Source organism: Phalacrocorax carbo, chromosome 11 (genome assembly GCF_963921805.1).
Source record: "Phalacrocorax carbo chromosome 11, bPhaCar2.1, whole genome shotgun sequence".
NCBI classification, from domain to species: Eukaryota; Metazoa; Chordata; class Aves; order Suliformes; family Phalacrocoracidae; genus Phalacrocorax; species Phalacrocorax carbo.
In genome coordinates this window covers 15,341,350-15,362,475 of record NC_087523.1, presented here as the reverse complement: position 1 = coordinate 15,362,475, position 21,126 = coordinate 15,341,350, and the positions used below count along the sequence as shown (strand labels likewise).

The following is a 21,126-nucleotide window of genomic DNA, read 5'->3' as shown; positions in this document are numbered from 1 at the left end:
TCTTTGAAAAAAAAGGCAAAGGACATTACAGTTCCCACATTAAAACAACATAAACATCAACATTTTCATAGAAGCAGCAGTAGGTAATTGTTAGATGTACCGTAATGTTGTTTGAAGAGGATCTTTCAGAGGCCCACTTTGCTCACTTATCTGGTTGTATAAGGCATTATCCACTCCTTGAAAGCAAGTTAGCTATATAAATGAGAGAATCAAGCTCTGTAACCCTACTATTTTTTTTTTCTTAATTTATAACCATACAAAGAATTCTACATAAGTCGTGGTTTTTATTCTGAATGTTCTGAAAAACTATTACAATTTCTGGCTAGGATTAATGGATAGAAACTCTTAAAACAAATTGTGACATTCTGACAGCAAATCAGAAGCTCAGGCAATGCTTTATAGTGCACTAATAACTATCTCACAATAGAAAATAGAGATCAGATCAAACCGTTGTAATAATTGCCTTTCAACAATGTCAAAAAGACAGCTATGAAAAATGAACATTTGCACCCAAAAAGAATGAATGTAAGGTTAAAAAACTGAACCAGAACTCAGTATCTCTAGACCTATTTAATACTTTTGAATAGATTTCCTGTGTGACCTTGGTTAGATGATTTTATCTGTTGCTGTTTCATTTCTCTATGTCAGTTTTGGGCAGAAACTGTTGTCTTGGTGTGTGTCTGAAATTTTAAAAACTGATTAGAAACTTTAAGTCACACATTCAGTTGAAATTAATAGGAGTTTTCTGAGGAAAAAAATAAATCAGCTTGGAATATGCTTAGAAAAACAAAAATACACAAGCCCAAGATTTTCTGCATTATATCAGACAACTGGATAACTGCATTAGCACAGCATGGTGTCCAATCTAGTGTGGCTACTTGGCTTGCATCCAGCCAATTCAGAGAGCAGACCAAGGAGCCTAGGTGTAGTATTGCCAGCCACTCACATAGTTCCGAAAATCTCTGTATGCACTGCTATTACAAAGGGCATCTGCTGAAATTTTAGATTCCTAGGCACCTCTAACAAAAATTACTGACACATACAAATATAAGTAAATAGCTGTTATTTGCTCTATCTTGGCTACATAACATAGTTTTGCAAATATTTTCCAAAGTTATGGGTTTTAATTATTAAATTCTTCCTCACTGAAACCAGGGTCTGTGCACTGTTATGAATCTATATCAGATCAAGTCATCTTGATGGATCACATGCCGTACTCTGACTCTTAAGTGCAAGAACAGAAGTAACACAGAAAGTCTGGGAAGATAACAGTAGGGTTAACAGTAGGTACAATAGAAGTTATTTATTGAATAAGTAAACTTGTTCCTTTTTCATCTAAGCTTTTTTCTTGACGTTTACTTGTCAAATGCCAGCCTTTGGAACACCACACAGGAATGACAGAATGACTTGGAATTTTTTTATAAATCATGGATGGTCCATTCCCACAGCTACTATCACCGACACAAGTTTATGAAACCTGCAATGATTTGATCTTGCAATCATTGCATCCTTAATAGTTATCACTAGCTTTCTTGGCCACTTGACAATTCGATGTGTGCAAAAGCACGCATGTGGCATTGTGTGTGTTTGTGTGTGTGTGTGCATGTGCGCACACACCTTCTGAGTAGAGTATCACCACTGAAATGGCTACTTCCGATCCTGTACTTAAACACACTCCAAATATTTCTGACTCGCTATTCCTGAGGAAGGCCTACAGAATTCCTGAAAGATGAGATGCAGTGAAACTATCAGTCTCTACCCTGATCTTCCCTTGGGCAGATGGAGTCTTAAGGTAAAAAAAAAACAAACAGGTTCTCAGAGATCTTGTGGTTAGGAGACACTGAGGACAAAGCTTCAAATGTAAAAGTAATGGCAAAATTTAAAGATGAAACAAAGAAAATCTATATAAAGTAGCTGCTATCAGTTAAAATGGGAAGGCAATACTCTCCAACTATCCCAATATACAGTAATAGAAAAAGAAAACAGGAAGTAGAATAAAAGAAATATTTTTTAATACTCACATGAGCTTAAATATATCATTACTTCTCTTCTTATATAAGAACCATCTTTGCTGAGCCTGCTGTGGAAGCTATTCCCAAAAAATGGATAACCAGAGCAAGAAAGCCAATAAGGAGCAGTATATGTCACATGCTATAGAAGGAGACTGTAATGATGCTTCAATTATTAATAATTTAGTTTAGCATTCAGTTTTTAACATTTCATGAGGATTCATTGTCACATCATCCAACAAGGATGGAAGATGCAAAGCAAGAAGATTAAATGCAAATCTAAATAGAAGGAGGAGAGAAACAGAAAACAACGATTTTTTTAATTGTTCCAGGCTTATTTAGTCGCTACACTCAATGCATTTTAGTTTCACTCTTTATGGATCACTTAGCTGAACTTGTAACTATAAGAGAGAGCACTTTAAGACGACAGTCCCAGGACATATTTGGAAATCGCTTTTTGAGTTATACAGATTGTGGATTATACAAACCACTACATTTTCATATGTGCAGACACTTTTTAATGAAAGATACCTTTCCAGCTTACATCTGTTTTTATGTGTGTACATATATAAATAGATAAACACACAAGGGGCACATACATCTTTTGTTAAAGGCAACAGGCCATACACATATACATTCTGTGCCAAAGTACAACCCTGAATGTTTTGTTCTGTTGACTGAAAGTGGACTCATTGCATGTACTAACACACACCACCAAGTACAGCAGAGTATCACATGGAAGTTAATGATCCCTTGCCTGCATAAGATCAATTATTTCTTACATTTCTGCAGGAAATTTCCTTACGCACAGCCTGTTCTTTTAGGAGTGTATGAGAACTTGAGTAGGGACACTTTTGATACTGCAGAGTAGAGTGGTAACTAAAATTCATTAAGCGAGTCTGCACAGCTTGTGAAGGCGAAACACAGTACCCCATTTTACCTCATTTACTGTGACGTAGAAGAGCTAAACAGTATCGACTAGATCAAAATTCATACAAACTAGACTCTCTGCCTGCCAAATAAACATCAATCTGTTTATAAGTAATATATCACTTAGTTTTAACACCACTTTGTGTAATTAAGTCTAGACAAAGTCTAGTCCTAGTGAATATAAAGCTATATTTCAGTGGTTCCTCTATGTAGATAATTTTGAAAATGCTAATATATAAAATTGTTTTGTAACGCTAGCTCTCTAGATGCTGCATATTTACCAAGAAGATCATCTTTTGATCTTGAGCTTTGGGTTCTTTTGACATGATGCACCAACAGAAATAAGTGGAACCACTTATTTATGTGAATAAACTACACAGTAGCCAGCCATTAGCTTTCATAACTCTAGGTATCATTTTCAGACAAACACAACCATGATAGAGAAGACATATTTTAATAAAGATGTTAAGACTCAGTCAGATGAAGAACTGAAGAATCAGTCTAGCCTAGAGAAAAAGAAATGTGTATTATCCTACAGCAGTGAGGTAAAAAAAAAAATTCCCAATGATTTAGAAAAAAAAGCAAAAGTAAGGGCTTATTATTTAACAAGCTGAAGATTATTTATTGATAATTTTCCTGGCATACAATAATGTTTTTAAACATATAGCTACATTCATAAGCGGTACAGTTAAAAAGTATAATAATGAATCAATGGTTTGTTGTTGTTATAGATCAGCTAAACATTGTGGTGCTGCAGAATTACAGTTTGGAGTGAGGAAGTATCCACTGTGAAAACACACCAGTACTCAGCAGCTATTTGTTTATTCTCTTGTTCCTGAAGCTGCATAGGAAATTACTACCTGTCTGTGGTAACTGGCAATTACAAGCAAAATAAAATTAACTAAAGTAAATGTTACCTTACTAAAATGGAAGTAGACATTTAACAAAACAAATAGAACACGACTACAGCATGCAAGTTCCTAAGAATGTTCAGTTTTCTTAAGCAGAACATGTAGTACAGGTGGCAATTTTTCTGGAAGCTGTGATGTCTGGTACAATCCTTATAAACAGCAATAGAATATGTAATAGATAAAATACAAGTAAATACTGTAGTGGCTTCACAGCCTTGCTCTTTCACATCAACATGATTCCATAGCTCCTGATGTTAAAAACTCTTGTGGCTTTAGCTTTTAAGTACTGGGCATAGAAATAATTTACATGTGGGAATTTAAAGCTGCAAAACATTGTTACACTGCACTTGCCCTGTGCCATTTTCACAGGCTCTAACAACACTGTCTTCAATGCTGCTAAAATTGATATATCAGACTTCAAGTAGGTTTAAATGTTTATATCTATAACTCCTGTTTTCAGGCCCTGCACAGATTTAACGGCATTTAGTTTTAACTTTCATAATTTCTGTGCACACTTTAAACTCAAGTATGCCAGATGTTTAAATGCCGCAAAGGACTGTTATTACTTATTTAGTTATATAGATCCATTCCTTGTGTATGCAGATGCCTAACAAGCAAGTAGAAAAAAGACACCATCCAGACAGGGTAAAACCTCCTCCTGATGAGACTCGTAGTGAAAGACTTGCCGATTCTGAGTTCTAGATATGACCGACTGACTCATTTCTCAAACTTCTGTCTGCATTCTCAGCAGTGAACTTATAAATTTAAAATGTTCAGATTTTCACTGGCTAAACTTATGTAACCATGTTTTAAAATGTTGGCTTTCCTTCTAACTGTTTGCAAAAGGAATCAAAATATTTAAGGGAACTATACTGTAAAATGTTGGTTGTTATATAAAGGTAAAAACACACAACTATTTGCAAAACCCACCAAACAAAGTGATAAAAGAAGAAAATTCTAGCAAAACCTACAATTCATACAGCATTGAAAAGGGAGCATGCACAGATTAACCACAAAGTTTAAATTTAAGTATAAACATAAACTTACTCCTATAAAATATCAAACTGAATAAACTTAGGTTGAAAAAAACCACAACCCTAACACTCATAAGAAACACCAACTTTGAGAAATGACATGATAATGTAACAAAATGAAAACAATAAGAAATTAAAAAAAGGAAGCAGAGATACTGAACTTTACTACTACTGCAGCACCTCAGTTTACACTATATAGAAACCCTATTGGACTAACATCACAGGGCACTACAGGCGCTGGGGTTCTGGACACCCTCAAGTTACTACCAAAGCTTGAAATCTCTACTAGAAAAAAACCACCTTGACCAGCCTGTTCCAGATGTATAATTTCTGCCACACAGCCATGACTTCCTCTTTCTTTACAAATAAATGTACTCCTAATCTTGCATACTGTTACTTCTGTCATTAATATCTGACCAGCAACTAGACAAAAAAGTTGGCAGTCCATGGGAATGACACTATACAAGCATATATTAAACATAGAACATTTGTACCAGACCAGTCAATCTAAAAGATTATCTTCTGCTTTTAGGACTTTCTTCAAATCCACGAACTGGAACCACAATAAGTATTTGGAAAGAAATGATGTCTCATAGTAATGCATTTCTGATCAACAGAATACTGATCCATAGCACCAAGTGACACAATTTTGCTCCAGAAGAATACTGTCCTTCCAGATACGAATTTCAACTCACAAGATCAATGCTGTATTAAAATAGAAGAAAGTAACTTGGTAAGACTTTGTTTTGCTAAGCAATCATATAAATCAGATATGTTTGAGAAAGCCTCTTAGATGAACAGTAAAGCAATATGCTCTTTGAAACAGAACTAGAATTTGCTACTAAACAAGCATTTTCTCTCCTCTTGACAGCATTCTCTCTCTGTCTTTTGACAAAAGGAGCCTGGGTACAACAAAGAGCCAACACTATTTCACTGCTATAAAGTTGGACTGTTACTTTTTCAAACATGTAACTCGACAATGAGGACCTATTAAAAATGCCAAAAGTCTGCACACACGTGTGTGTAAATAGACCTTAAACTACACATTGCTTACGGGACATCATCAGTTTGGTACTCTCAGATACAGGCTGCATTTGTATTGGTGTTTCAGTTCAGATCAGGGACTTCTGAAGCAAATGATTGTAAGATGTGAAACAGGCCCCAGGGATCAGATCAGAGCTAGTCTGATTCACTGAAATACAAATCCTGAGAATACTAGGTTCTCAGCACCAGCTCTGCACCCTGGCAAATTCTAATGCAGACACAAAAAATCAGTCTAACAAACTAAGAAAACCAGGAAGAAAATATGTGGAAAACCAGTGTTCTGGAGTTTTGCTTATAGCACTTCAAATCTTCAGCTGATAGCAGACAGATACTGGGCAGATACTGCAATCAAGAACATTCATTTCACCAACAATGACAGACCTAGGAGCAGTACAATTCATAATTATTTCATTATTTGCTGCTTACTGTAAGTTCTAAGTCATATTTTTATATGGCAAAAATAATCTGCCTACATGATGTTCTCTATGTTCAGTTAGGCTGTAATAAGTCTCCAAGACAAGTGTTCTAGGACACAGTTCTGATCTCACTACGATAACTGCATTAACTCCAACAAAAACTGGGTTTATTTATTCTAAAAAGCATTAAAAAACAGAATCATGCTACAAATAGAGGACTGCAAAACTTCTCATAAACCAACTTTTCATTAGACACCATCATACACAGAAACAATAATCCCATCACCCTTTTTATTATGTGAAAATTCTTAAATAAACTGTAGGACTGGGCAGCAGATATCATGTTGCTTTTCAGTTTAAGCTCTGCTGTCAATAAAACACTAACTGCAAAAGATTCACAACTCCTCTTTATCTAAAGCATCTGCTCATAGTTTGCTGTCAGATTATTTCAGAAGACATTAGGCTTCTTCCACCTGTAACAAAACTATGGGCTAGTACCAGCTTTTCTCTTTTATCCTCATCATCGAATCTCTGTTGCTCTCTATTCCAAGGAAGAACTGGTATGCTTTCTGTCGCTGAGTAGGAAGACAAAACACGTATCCAATGACCATACAGTGTAGTCCTCCCACAAAAGTTAATTGTGTGGCTTTTCAGACCATTAGATTAAATTCTTTTTGCTTAATCTTAGCATGCTTGAGAAGCTGGACTTTCATTTACCCACACGTATTTGTACTTAGGGGCAAAACAAATAATGCATGAGGCACAGCAGAATTGGTAATACAGGCAGTAAAGCAGGACAAGGATTGGAGCTGGGACTAGGAAACAGATCTAAATGAAGCATGTAGTAACATGAAGCTCTATACAGACAGCAGTAGTTCTTTGTCATCCAAAAAAGCACAAGTGTGCCACAGTCCATTGCACTGCACAAAAGTGTCAGTGTCCTCCCTCCCTTTAATGCAAAGGTATTCAATTATCTACATGAGATACCTCCAAGTTGATTTTTCAAGTAAATAGTAGTTCATCCTACTAAAATAATTTATTGTCCATGTTCTAATCATTACTATTTCTAACCCAGTATGGAAACAACGTTGTCTCTGAGAAACAGCACAAGTAGTTAAAAGAAGGACGACCAAGAAGTGTTTGAAAACGTGTCTGCATCACTCAGCACACACGTCTGTAGTCGTTACTTGCTCTGAAGCCTACAGGAGCTGTTCTGTAGGTCATGGTGCCACCTAGGGGAAAGCTGGAAAAGACTAAGAAACATAGGTACTGAGAAGACAGCAACATGAAATAAGAAAAAGTCTTAAAATTTGATCCAGCTCACCTAACTATAAGAAATTAAGTATGCATATTCTCTTATTTAGGAGCTCATCTGTATGTTGAGCTCTGTTTTTGTGATAGGATATAAGGTATTTTATAGAGTTTATTTACAATGAAGGCAATAAGCACCTTCGAATCAAAACTACTTTGATAATTAAGATATGTTCAGATTTTGGACAAAATTAGCCTATATTTTATTTTAATTTCTGCTTGCTGTTGGATTAGAAATTAGGTTCATTTGACATCTTCCTTAATGATTAAAACAAAATATGAAGTACTGCAGTGTACATTTAGATTAACACTGTAGAAATTTACAGTATACTTCTTTATCTTTGAAAGTATGCCTAAGAAAAGGTAACACTTCATGTAAGTAGACGTGCATGGTGAAAATAGACTGTATTTGTAAATGGGGACAACAGGGAAGTAGAAATCAAGGCACCTGACAATTGAGTGAGCATTTAACTCCAACATATATGAAAAATTCCTGAAAACAAAAGAAAATGCAGACAAAGTATAAGATGGTGTACTTTAAAATATGACCTAAAAATTCAGTACATACATATAAGAAAAAAACATATAAAAACAACAACCGCAAACAGACAAAATGGTTATTACTGCAGTGAAACCCACAAAACTCACTAAATAGACACACATGTGCTTATTAGAAAGAGCAAGTCAGAAGTTAACTATCTATTTTAAAATCTCATGTAGAATGCTAAAAACAGTTTAAACCATCGCCCAGCAAACCAATCAGTTCTAGATTTGACTTTTATACGTTTTTCTAATCTTCATGATCATAAACATGTACATCAAGTCCATATGCGCATCTACACGCACATCTGTTTTATAAGTTTCCATTTTATCACAAATATTTTTACACAGTAAGAACAGAAAAACAACCTGTATCAGCTAGAAGCAACATCTTTCCTAAATTCTTGGTAATCCGAAGTATAGTACTACCTACGTAGTATCTTAGAGTAAGTAATACTTATTAATACAGTAGTATAGTACTACCACCTAATCCTAAATTAAGAACATCCTTCCCAGTAATATAACAACACATTTATTGGTGTCTTCTCTAACACAGCCTATACTGACACCAATATTCCAAAACAAAACCAAACAAACAAAACCCACCCAAACAAAAGAAAACAAACCCTCCCACCAAAAAACCCCAACCAAAAAAGCCAAGAAGAAACAGCACTGGATTGACCCCTGAGATGCAGAGGCACTTCTCTCGGGGAAGACAGTGTTTGCTAGTTTGAATTCAGAGAGGAAAACTGCATTTTCCATTTTCATTAGTGCTTATCAATAGCCAAAAAGTAATGTTTTAGTTACAAAAGAACATACAGGGTCAGTTTGAAAATGCATTTGTTCTGCAAGTGAATTCTTTTTCTTTTGAGATTAATTCGAAATGGTGAGGCAATTCATTTTCTCCTCTTTCTTTAAGTGTCTCCTGATGAGACAGAATCAAAAGATATTTAAAAGAACTCATTAAAGAATTCCTAACCATTGTAAGTGTCATATAAGGTAGATGTTACTAAGGGAACAAAGGATGTCATTCAGATTTTAGCTGCCGCGGGTAGTGCAAACTTTCCATCTATTAGAAATAGCTCTAAATGATCTTGCAAAACTTAGAGTACCAGCCTGCACCTGAAAACAGATTAAAAACTGAAATAATTATAAAGCTGGATGGACCGCATCAATCAGATGAAGTAAGGATCCCTATCCCCTTTATAGCAGAGTGCAGATTCTTTAAATAAAAAAATAAATCAGCATTTTAGAGGGCATGAACCCTGGTCATGGACCCATGGCCGCACAAAGGTGTTCATCAGTCTTACCTTTAAAAATGTTTTATGCAGCCACATACTGCATTCAGAGTTGCCTGTGGATTGGACATAATAATCAGCAGGGAAGGAGAGCTCATTACTACAAGCTCTCCTTCCCCTGCAGATTACCTCAGCATGAAGCCGCATATCTCAACCAAAAAAGATTGCTATGGAGAGCTACACAAGATGTTTCTAAATCAGCTAGCTTCGTGTTCAGCCTTTAGTTACAACCTTCTTTTAACCTTCAGAAAAGCAGGAGGACCAGGATGGTCTCTGAATATTAGCAACCTTAAAGTTTAGAAATAAATCACTAAGCAGATAAAACTCACCAGCAGACCTGGCCTGTCTCATACTCACACAACCGATGCCCAGTTCAACTACACGGAAGATTCAGCAGCAAGGCCTGATGTAAAAGGGACAAGGCAAGACATTGCATATGCTGTGGGGGAGTGGGAGGTTTAGGGGTGTCTAGCACATTGTATAGTACTGATAAGAACCTTTTTTGCAAGGAAAAAAAAACATGCACAGAGTGGTACCTTACCCTCATATTTGGCTGCTTTAAATAACGCAGAAAAATAAGCATATCTGCCGGAAGCAAAGACATTTGTCTGTCAGAAATCTTTGGACCCCACTTACATAAGAACTCCAAAGCATGCCATCAGTGTCTGGAAAACTTTTTAATCAGAATGTAATATTCTGGAGAGAAACAATGTTTGCATCCCTGTCCCAGACAAGTAAGAAACTCAGGCAGCTGTGGCAACTTTTGCAGACTAAGGGTACCATGAAGTCATAGACTGGAATGCAACACAAGTATCGCCGAAATAACATCGCAAGTACACAGAGCCTCATCTAGGTATAACGTATGTCCCATTTTTTTTCAGAGATAAATTGTCATCCAGTCAAAAAGCCAAGTAATTTGCAATGAAATGGCTGAAAAGACTCATCTGCAACAGACGCCTAGGAGTTCAACACCCATGTTAATAAGATCCCTGTTGTTACTTTGCATCACATCTAGTCTGTCTGTCTCAGTATGTGTGAACTGCTAGCTCTTTCTCCCGCTGCATCCCCTGCAAAGCTATATAAGCAACGTGCACAGCTTCCAGTGCACCCTCAGTAGGAATGTGACTGAGCACGTGTTGGTATGTATATACTCCAAAGTTAATGTCTCCAGTAGCCAGAGGAAGATATGAAAAGAGTTTTTGAAGTTTCCACTTAGGCTGCAACTATGTGACTAGAAGCTGTTTTAAATGTTAATTTGTCTGACCCCAGAAATGGATGCTGCTTAAATCTCCCTCTCACAATTCATCTTTGTTCCCATATCACCCAAAGCATTTTCTAAAAAGATGTGCATGCAGGTATTTTCTGAAGCCACTTATTCTGTCTGTATTCAAGTGTTTGAAGTTAGAAGACGCTCAACTGTATTTGTTCTGTACAAAAGAAATGATGCTTTTTAATTTGAGTTATGGAGCTAATTCTAAATCAAGGCTTTCCTACATCACAGCAAAACACTTGACACTACCTCCATTAATATTGATAAACAAAGGGCAACGTTTTCCGTTAATTTTTTTCCTGTACAGAAACTATGCTATGGACAAGAAGTTACATTAATTAGATCAGAAAAACTTCCAGTATATTAGCTACTGCATACCACTATACAGTTACTACAACATACCGTTACAAAAGGCAGTAGGTGTGACTGCAGATACTACAGGCTAATGGTCACACTCTACCTTATGCTTTCGTGTTGGGTATTTAAAAAGAACAGTGCATATGATCTGTCATATACACACTGAAACCTGCATAAGAGAAAATTTAGCATATATGCATTTCATTCTTGAATTGCACTCTGAAATACAACCGCATTTTTACCACCAAGGTATCCACACTGAGAAAACTCATTAAACTCTCCTATAAGTAACCAACAAACTACGACTACCAATTATTTATAATGCCAAAACTATTGACAAGGATAGGAATGTCAGTGATATGTTACAAACCAGAAATGTACTCTACTCATGGCTGGGGGGCTGGGGGTGTGGTGTGTGAGGTGTGTGTACAAGAAGAAGAAGGAACCATAGATTCACATTTTCAGAGAATTGTTTAGAAGACACAGTGTTGCAACAAATCCAGAAATAAGAGAATCTAAAGACACTGGAGATATGCTTACTAAAACACTTAAGACAGGCATCAGTTCTCACAATATAAACAAAGAAATATAGAACACATGGTAAAATATAAGTATTTTAGTTCATCCAAAAATTAGAATTTTTTTATTTGGGTATAAGAATAATACAAAGCTGGTTTTTCAGCACGTACTGAGGCTTCATAAACTACAATATTAGAATGAGAGACAGAGTAAAATTAAGGAAAAGGGGGCAAAATGTAGAAGATTGGTTTTTAAGATGGAATTGCTGCCGAAATAATACCGAGTCACATCCTCACACTTCACACTGTTTGATGTTCTAAAATGCAGGAAAATGCAATGGATATTCATATGTCAACATATCCCAGCTCCTTGTGAATGTTGATTATCAAATTGTGACCACTCGATACAAACAGTTGTATTGTATTGTACTGTATTGTATTTCACTGGTTATTAACAGCTGAAATTTCAGTTTTGACCTCCGATATCCTGGAACATACTGCACCGTATCTTTACCCACTTCTGAAATGAACTGTATCTGATCAAGTACCTTGACCCGATTTTGACCCAAGATATCCCAGCACCTATTGCTGTGTACTGAATCATGTAAAATCAGCTACTAAGCAAAATTGATAAGAAACACAACAATGCTTGCCTATCTAGATGAGATCAGACTGAGTCCTTATAAATTATGTACTATGCATTGTTTTAGCTCCATAGAAAGCAGTTACATATTCTGTAATTGGAATCATGCACTCTTTATTTGATCAAAATTAAAATTAGGGACAGCATAAGGAAAGCTAATTTAGAGACACTGAAATGAAGTATACTTTACAGAAATATAGACCAAACTTGTAGAATTTCCTGTTGTTGAGATTATCATCATGTGAGGCACTGTGCCAAGATTAGATAATTTGGGATTGGTGTTAGCATGTGAAAGCCACAGTGCCCAAAAAACAATTATGTGCATCTATGATGTCAAGCATAAACTGATCATCTGCTAAGATCGGAATGAATGTTATTTTTCATACTCACTGTTGTAAACTTCAAAACATTATCTTGTATCCTGAGGAAACCTACTGAAGTCAGTTTACCACTCATCACACAAAAGGCTGAACACACACACAAAATTTGATAATTTCAGGCCCTTATTTATAACAGTGCTGCTATAAATTGTTTTTAAGTCTTCCAGTGAACGTCACAATATATCAGAAAAGGTTTCTACAAACCAAGTAAGCTAGTTTTCTGACAGGAGATTTTCAATATAATATTTATTCACCTTTGGTAGTAGCACACAAGTCTTGTGCTATTTATATTTTATTTAGAACTGTTAGACTTACAATTTTAAGTACCTTGGAGATTTTTCCTTAAATCAAGAAAAAAATTGTATTTCATGTGATGAAACACAATACAAATCCTGCTATAAGTTATATGAGTGTAAAACACAGCTAACACTTACTTACACAATACGAAAAAATTTTGGCCTATATTTTCCCCAAAATAAGTAACCCTCACATAAACTGTAATCGTGCAGTAGAAAAATACCAGAAGCAAATACCAAAAACACATGAAAGCTCATTACATACTTGCAACTCTAAACAGATTCAACAGGTTCTTCAACTAACTGTGCACATCTAGTAAGATGGAAATAACTTAAAGCCAAAGAACATTTAAAATAATAACCCTGTAAAAGCTACCTTAGATTCATCTCATCTATTAATTTATCTTGTTATTATGACATTCCATAAAGGACTGGAATCACTCTGGAACATTTTGAACAAGATATTGGAAATATCCAGGGGAAAAAAGGGTAATGAGAACAGTAAGAATTTCAGAAAATGGTAATAAGAAAAAATGGTTCTCAACAGTTAAAGTCTATGAGCTATGAAATACTTTACACAACATTCACTGAAGGCGTATTTGACATGTACACCAAAACCAGCTATCATAACAGCTATCTGAAGCGCTTATCATCAGAAAAGGATCATCCAACCACACTGCCCAGTGCAGTTACAGAACACTAAGGTTACAGGCAAAGTTTTACCAATAAACACCTGTTATTCACAAAGTCATAGACCTGGACACAAAAAATCTCTTTAATCTTACCTTTTGCTGTATGAAGTTCCTCTGCCTTTCTTAAGCAAAGGAAGAGCCCATCTCTCTTTCAGTGGAATTCTGCAGATCACTTTTCTCTTTCCACCTCTGAGTTTCTGTAATTGTTAAAATAATTTTGAGAATTCTCATAGTTTAATATAAGGCGGTTCAATATAGCATAGGAGAAATTCCAAGTCACTGAAAACAGTATTCAAAATCAGGATTTGATGTTGGTGATCGCCCTCTTTTCCCTTTGTAAATATTAATTTTTTCTTTCCTATCTCTCACTGTTTTCTTGTTCTCTTGCATCTCCCTCCTTATTTCTACTGCAAACTCATTCCTTTTTGCGAATGTTCTCTCCTCCCTATTTTCTTTCTCTATGATGCTGCACACATGGAAAAACTCCCCAAATACTTCTCATATTTATAACCCTCAACTGATAGATGTGGCTGTACAGGAAAGATGACTCTCCTGTGTATTTGGATACAGATGCAGCTACCTTTTTTATCTTCTCTACCTGCAGAAATTCAGGCAGGATCTCAACTGTTCAACTTGCTGCATCAATGGCCATTTTCCACAGCCTCCCACTATTCAGCATGAGTGTCTGCCTTAATAAGGTCACTTTATTTGTCTATGTTGGAAATAAACTCTGTTAAAACACATGCGTGCACCGACATAAAGTAGATATTGGTTAACCCACTAAAATTGAACAAAACCAGTGGGACCATACATCTATCTCAGCCGTCTTCTTTTCCAAATTAGTCCTCACTGAGAGGTCCCTGATTTTTATTGCGTTCACTAGGCCTTCAGGAGCTGCTCCCGGTTGGCAGCGATGCCGGCCAAGGCACCACAGGAGACTAGCACAGATAAAGCCTGCTGTCAAACAGTAACCGTGCTGTTCAAAGCGTCCGCATTAGAAAGGCAAGACGTACATTTCAAATGGCAACAGTATACAAATGAGATTCTCCTCAGGGAGTAGGGTTGACTGGAAACACTTCAGGAAATTCTGTCCGAAACGAGCCGCTGGCCAAAGCAGGCAGGCAGGTGAGACGCCACCGAGTTTTCATGTGCCAAATGGCTTTTAGTCACTTCAGAGGCGCGAGGCCCTCGGCACAGCCCCCAGCCGCGGGCACAAGCGGGGAAGGACGTTCCCGAGCGCTTCTGCTGCCACTTTGCTCCCGGGGCCCTTCGGCGGTGAGCGCCGGCGGAAAGCTCCTCGCCAGAGCCCAGGAGCCAGGCGTTCCCTCGGCAGGCGCTCCTGCGGCGCAGCCAGGGGACGCCCCGGCTCCCTTCTCCCCTCAGCAACCACCAAAACACGCTCCAGGCTCCTCGGGTAAGCCTTCGCCAGGCTTTAACCGCCACCCTCACTTCCCCGAGGGAAGCTGCGGGTCAGAGAACCGCACTTTCGGCGGGAACGCGTCCCGCCGCCCGGCGCACGCGACACCGCCCACAAGCAACCAAGCAAGGCCTCCGCCACCGCCCCTTCCTTTTCTGCCTCCCCTTCCTCCGCCTTCTCCTCCCCGCCGCCAGCCCACCGCCCCGCCCCGCCGCTCCCCGCCACCCACCTTCCCCCCGCGGCCCCGAGCGGGGCGGCGGCGCGGCCCGCGGTCCCGGCGAGCGGCGGGCAGGGCGCGGAGCCGGCGGCGCCAGGTAGGAGGCGGCCGCGGAGGATCGCGTCCCTCGGAGCCGGCCCCGCGCTACGCGCTGAGGAGCGGGCTCTTCAGCCCCGTGCGGCCCGGGAGCGCGGCCGGGGCGGGCGGCGCCGCGGCGGCGCCCCGTTACCTCCCGCCCGCGGCGGCAGTGCCTCCGGCCGCGGGGTGCCGGCCCGCCGGGGCAGCGGCCCCCGGAGCCCGGGGTGGCCGCTGGCGGCGCTGAGGCGGCTGCTCCGAGCGGCCGCTGCCCGCGGCGCGGCGGGCGCAGACCGGGCCTCGCGGGGCGCAGCCTCCGCGCCCCGGGGGGGGCAGGGCGCGCTGGCCTCGGCGCGGCCTCCGCGGCTGCGGGGCAGCTGCGCCGGCGGCGCCGCCAGGCTGTCACGGTCACAGCCACGCTGTAACGGCTAACCTCGGGGTGTCTGTTTGCTCCTAGGAAATAAACGGGTTCTGATGCAAGGAAAACGATGAAATTCGCTTGCCTTTCCTTCCGACAGCCCTACGCGGGATTAGTTTTAAACAAAGTCAAAACGGTAGAGACTCGCTGGCGTCCTTTCCTAGCAGGCTACAAGAACTGCACCATTGCTATTCATATAGCTGTTAAGGACTGGCAAGATGAAACGTGGAGAGCAATTCTTTTGGATAGGTTTGGTATGACACCAGAACAAGTGCAAGATTTGTTGGATAAAGGGGAGAAATTTGGCAGAGGAGTTATTGCAGGTAAGCAACCTTGGATTATATTTTCCAAGCAAGCTTTCAATCTGTTAACTTGCTTCAGCCCACTATGCACACTTACGCTCCGCATAGTGTTGTGCTAACACTTACTTTGAAGGAGTGGTGCCCAAGTTGTGACTGGTGGGCTATTTTGATGCCTTATCACTGTAAGCTGAGGGAAGCTGTAAATAAAATCCATTCTTTTTCATTGTGTTAGAAATGTGACATACCTTTTACCTTTAGGATAAAGAATTTTAGTCAGGCCTCAGTTTTTAAAATACACTCACTCCACTAAAAGCCTTAGGCTACAACTTTAAAGTCTTTTCAAGAGATAACATTGATTTGTGCTGACTTGTCATGCAGTAAGATAGCATAACATGGGTTACATGTGTTGTTGCATGATAACGCATGTCAGTTCCATGCTTTTAGCAAGAGTTCCTAAGCTTAAAATGCAGAAACCATTTTTACAGTAACTGTAGTCAATCAAGTCATGACATTGCAGTGCTTTGCATGTCATGTTAGAGTATTACATAAATAAATCCTACTTCCATTCTACAAATGCTCCGTTGCTGTCATTATTTGGGCAGGGAAGTTTGTTTCTGTAACACAAAATTAAGATGGAGCGGTGTTAAGATGGTGTGCTGAAATACAGTGTATGTTGCTGCACTGTATACTTCGAGTTTTAACCAGCACTCGTTTTGCACTGTTTTCTTGGAGGTATCTTTTGTTACACCATCTATCTTGCATTCTCATTTGAATACTTTTAGCTCTTCCTGCACAAGAAATTACTTTTATCACATAGAGCAAAAAATTGTTCTGGTCTACAGTGCTGAAAATTGTTAGGTACTGTCCAATACATAGGTTTGTAACCCTGACATAAATTGCACACTAAATTGTGGAGTAGGTATCAAAGCTTCTTTGATGTTTAACATTTTTAATCACTATGCACTAAGAAATTCCCTTTTGTGATATTAAAAGGGTTCCAGGGACCAGGAATTTCCATACAGTTCAATGATTTTAAAGCGTTAATAAAATATTGTCCTGATAGGAGCAGAGGGAGTTTTATTCACAATGAAGATGTTTCAAAGCCAAATGCAGTGCTGGAGTTCTGGTAGCAGCTGTATCTCCCTAGATGCAGGCTTCTTTTAACAGAATTCTCTATCACTGAGTTGCGAATGTTAGAACTGCATGCTTCCCCTGTTCTTCACCAGCCTAAGTTCAGTCACACAGGCCATCTTCTGCAGCAATCGACAGTGGTCTGAGGTGTGCGTGCTTCATACTGTGTCTTCTGGTAATAAATGAGCTGGTTTGTATCTCCTCTGGGCGGTTTAATTATGGAAACCATTTCTCTAGGAGATTAAGCAGACAACTAATTTCATATTTTAATTTTATAATACAGGCTTAATTGACATTGGAGAGACATCACTCTATCCAGAAAACTTGCCTCCTGAAAACACGCTGGAGCTGGAAAACAAAGCTGTCCTCAGTAATCTAGAACAGAAATATTTGACTGTTGTTTCAAATCCAAGATGGCTCCTGGAACCGATCCCTGCCAGAGGGAGACAAGGTGTGTGGCAGGTGGACATCCCTGAGGAACTGATCCCTTCAGAAGCATAGGTGTTGGCCCTCGCTATTATGCAAACATAGAATTCGCAAGTCAGCATCTTGAATACCAGTGAGCTGTTTAAGATTCCCTTCCAGAACTAATTGTTTGAAACAGCAACTACATTTGAAGTACTCCTTTGAGGCAAAATAAACAAGATGTAATTTTTATCACCATCACTGGAAATTATAAACAGTTTCCTAGATTTTTTCCTACATAAATGACTTTGGTTTTTTTGAGGTATTATGTGCCAATTTAAAACATGAGCAAATACAACCATAGAGCACAATGCATGCACTTACATGAGGAAGAGTTTGTAGGCCCCTTCAGAAAAATAGCTCTTGAAAGCAGGCTGCTGACATCGGTAATACAGTATCTGTCTCCCAGCCCACCCCTGACCTTGCATGTGTGGGGTCATTGAGAAAGAAATCATCTGAGGTAAGGCCAGTGCTAGGGGCTTCTCAAATGGAGGCAGAGGTTTGCTGGGTGAGGTTTCTGCGCACGGTGCCTGTTACGTGCTGTAACCATAAAACTTGCAGCAAGGATCAGCTTTTCCTCATTCACAGACCAGGTACATTGGATGTGCATGTGACAGGAGCAGTCTGCAGCCTACAGCTCTGTGACCTGACAGCCTCTGGAGAAAGGCCTTTATTGCCCAGAACGTGCTTGTACAAAACAAAGTAGAGCAAGTACTATACTATTTCTTTCTCTGATTTAAGATTAAAAAATACTAGTAAGCTTTGAAAATCTACTGTTGAATTTAAGAGAAGTGTGGAGAGTAACAAATAGAAGTCACTAGTTATGGCACTTGTCAAAATTCACACCCTGCATTACAAAGAAAATGCTTTTGGCTTCCTGGAGCAAGGCCCAAGGCTAAGCACAGGCATGGCTATAAAAACAGGACAGGACAACTGGGAGAGGCTTTGTATTCAGGTAGTTTATTGGAACCCTTAAGAGACCCTATTGCCTTGGACTACACAACCTGTAGAAGGTACCTAGCATGCCCTGGGTTGGGGTCCAAGGCCATTGCCTGCAGCTCTGCCGCTGGGCCCACGCGTGCCAGTCGTGTGGCAGAGCTTGGCCCTGAGGTGGCCTTGGCAGATGGAGCAGCAGCTGGTGCCAGCGCAGCCAGAGAGGTGCGGGGTGGCAGCCCTGGTGGAAAGGGGTTGCTGGGCACGGCCAGCGTGGTGCAACCTGGTGAAGGGGCAGCAGAAGCGGCACTGAGGCCGCCAGCCGCGCCGGGGCTGCTGTGCTGCGGCCGAAGGGAGGGGGCCAGAGGACGCGGCTGCTCCCTGCCTCCCGCTGAATTGGTCAGAGCAGCGGTGCGTGCAGGCGCAGAGGCACGTCTGGCTCGGGTAGCTGCCCTGGCACGTCGCTTGGCAGGTGCGGTCCTCCGGCGTGCAGAGGTGTGCGTGTTCCCCTTTGCACCTGCTGAGCGCGGACCGTTCTCCCCCTCAGAAGTGGTTTCCCACGCAGGCTCAACCGCTGGTTTTCTACTCCGGCAGCGCACGTGCAAGCGTGTGCCTGGTGAAAGTCCTGCTGGTGTTTGATGTTTTGGACCACAGCTTTGCTCATACTTCATTAGCAGATGTGGAAAACGTCTTCTAAAATTTGGGTTGGAGTAGAAATGAAACTAAAAAATGCAAAGGAAGAGAGTTAGTTGCCACCACCTTTGATACAAGAACTCAGAATTTTAATTGCCAAAGAGAAAAAGGGGTGTTAAAAAGGACTATCGGGGGGTGTCCTAAACCTGATGTTTAGGCTGAATAAAATGGTGCGATACGGTCCTGTTAAGTAGGAACCAGCCTTGTGCTTTTGCCACTTGGTAGCGGAGAAGCATGGGGTTTTCAAAGCATACAAACTGATTCAGAAACCCAAATGCCATTACTTTTCAGCAACTTTAGCATGGAAGGAACAGGTAGGTAACTATAGGATGCTGACACGTACCTCCTCAGCCTTCAGCAAATGCCACATGGGAACTGCACATCTGGTACAGCAAGACACATACTGAATAAAAAGAAATCCTGATACCGTATCTTTTCACTTAGTGTTCAAAGTAATTGGAAATAACGAATATATATCTGAAAAACTCCTGAACATGAGCCGAGAAACAAATGGCAACCAGAACATTTACTGCCATCCTCGTCTCCTGTGCAGTAAAGGCTTATGTCACTGGAACAGAAAGCTGTCCCACTAGAACATTCTGAGGGTTAGTTTGCACGCAGAGGATCCAGCACACCTCCCTAGCTGTTTCTTCCATTAGCAGGTCATAGCACGAGCCCAGTTTTGGAAAATCCCACAGCTTTCTGGTGAATCCGTGCAGCTGGAGGCAATGAGTGAAGCTTTCCATGCTCTTGCTTTCAAAAATTCTCCAACATCCTCTCCTTGCTAGTACTTCCTTTTCAAACAATTCTTCACGAATCGCTACACACTCTCCGTTGTCCCCCCACCAAATGGACTCAAAGTGGCCGCTTTCAACAACGTGCCAGAGCTTCTTCAGAAAGTGGAAGCTTGTAGAGGCATCGCCTTTGCCAGAGCTCTCCTCAGATGAATTCAGACACTCTCTTTTGACCGGGGTTGCTTGGTCAAAGCTTGTAAAGACCTTTCTTGTACTGGACATCCAAAGGCAGCATCACTAGTTGCGCTTTTGTCACACAGTGGACAGCGAGAAGTCGAGTCTGACGAATCAACTCCCTCGTCCAGGTCAGAACCACATGAAGCTTCTGATGAGGAAGGCTCCATTTCAAATTATTTTTTCTCAGTTTGAGTAAGTTTTTCAGTCGAAGCCATCTACCTCAGCAGCTAGACTGACCTGCCAGCCAGCCAGCCGAAAGGAAGTGACCAACTGACAATGCCAAGGGAAAACATTCCCAAACATCGCTATGACGCCCCTGCTGCGCTGCCGTGACACCACAGAGCAACACAAAGCAGCAGCAGCAAGTGCTAAATAGCACTTGTTGCTTTTAATTGAGTTTTTTAAAAATTTGTTTTGTTTTTGGACTCGAGCCAGAAAGTACATAAAACCGCAATGAAATGTTAAGTGCAGAGATAGGAGTGTGCTGTGTTGGGTTCCAGCCAGTAGCTGGTCCACAGGGAGGAAGAGGGAGGTCTTCAGTGTTAGGAATGAAAGCGCCACATCTCTGAAGTTTTTCAGGAGCGTACCTTTCACACATGCAGAACTGTCCATACACTCTTCACTCTCATTGCCACGCTAACGCTAAGGAAACACGATCCATGGCGTGTAACCTACCTGAACTGTAGGTTCACCTAAACACAAAGAGCACCTGCAAGAACGGGGGGAGCGTCTGACATCCGTTGTTACAAGCTACTGGAGTATAGGATTCAAAAACTAAATTCCTTCTAAAGCACCTGGAAGTCCAAAGCAGTCTGTCAAAGGAGGTCTCTCTTCAAACAAGAAAATGCTATACCA

At 40.4% G+C, this 21,126-nt stretch overlaps 2 protein-coding genes and 1 long non-coding RNA gene across 4 annotated transcripts in view; 1 reads left to right on the top strand and 2 right to left on the bottom strand.

Moving 5' to 3' along the window:
- The window catches only part of LOC135315367 (uncharacterized), a 53,107-nt gene extending 37,984 nt beyond the window's left edge, over positions 1-15,123 (bottom strand). The window contains exons 1-2 of the long non-coding RNA XR_010374819.1: positions 14,663-15,123; positions 13,743-13,846 (exon numbers count right to left, since the gene is read on the bottom strand). This is a non-coding gene — a long non-coding RNA (uncharacterized LOC135315367). The remainder of the gene's footprint in view (positions 1-13,742; positions 13,847-14,662) is intronic.
- A 124-nt stretch (positions 15,124-15,247) lies between these two features.
- LOC104051523 (protein EOLA1) lies at positions 15,248-17,872 on the top strand. Its single transcript, XM_064463186.1, has 3 exons — positions 15,248-15,380; positions 15,816-16,099; positions 17,493-17,872. Exons 2-3 carry the CDS (start codon positions 15,847-15,849, stop codon positions 17,708-17,710), a joined length of 471 nt encoding a protein of 156 aa, XP_064319256.1. The 5' UTR covers positions 15,248-15,380; positions 15,816-15,846; the 3' UTR covers positions 17,711-17,872.
- A 741-nt stretch (positions 17,873-18,613) lies between these two features.
- LOC135315366 (heat shock transcription factor, X-linked-like) lies at positions 18,614-20,998 on the bottom strand. Of its 2 annotated transcripts, none has more exons than XM_064463184.1 (2): positions 19,936-20,998; positions 18,614-19,329 (listed from the first exon to the last, which is right to left on the bottom strand). In XM_064463184.1, exons 1-2 carry the CDS (start codon positions 20,314-20,316, stop codon positions 18,670-18,672), a joined length of 1,041 nt encoding a protein of 346 aa, XP_064319254.1. In that variant the 5' UTR covers positions 20,317-20,998; the 3' UTR covers positions 18,614-18,669. The 2 variants fall into 2 exon arrangements, with proteins under 2 accessions (XP_064319254.1, XP_064319255.1); XM_064463185.1 differs by lacking the exon at positions 19,936-20,998 and adding an exon at positions 19,644-19,861.
- Positions 20,999-21,126: the final 128 nt, after the last annotated feature.

Coding starts and splice junctions, on each gene's coding strand:
- LOC104051523 (XM_064463186.1), top strand. CDS start 15,847: ATGAAATTCGCTTGCCTTTCCTTCCGACAGCCCTACGCGGGATTAGTT. Junction 16,100..17,492: donor TGGCAGAGGAGTTATTGCAG/GTAAGCAACCTT, acceptor TTTATAATACAG/GCTTAATTGACATTGGAGAG.
- LOC135315366 (XM_064463184.1), bottom strand. CDS start 20,316: ATGTCCAGTACAAGAAAGGTCTTTACAAGCTTTGACCAAGCAACCCCG. Junction 19,330..19,935: donor TGGAAGAAACAGCTAGGGAG/GTGTGCTGGATC, acceptor TGCATTTTTTAG/TTTCATTTCTACTCCAACCC.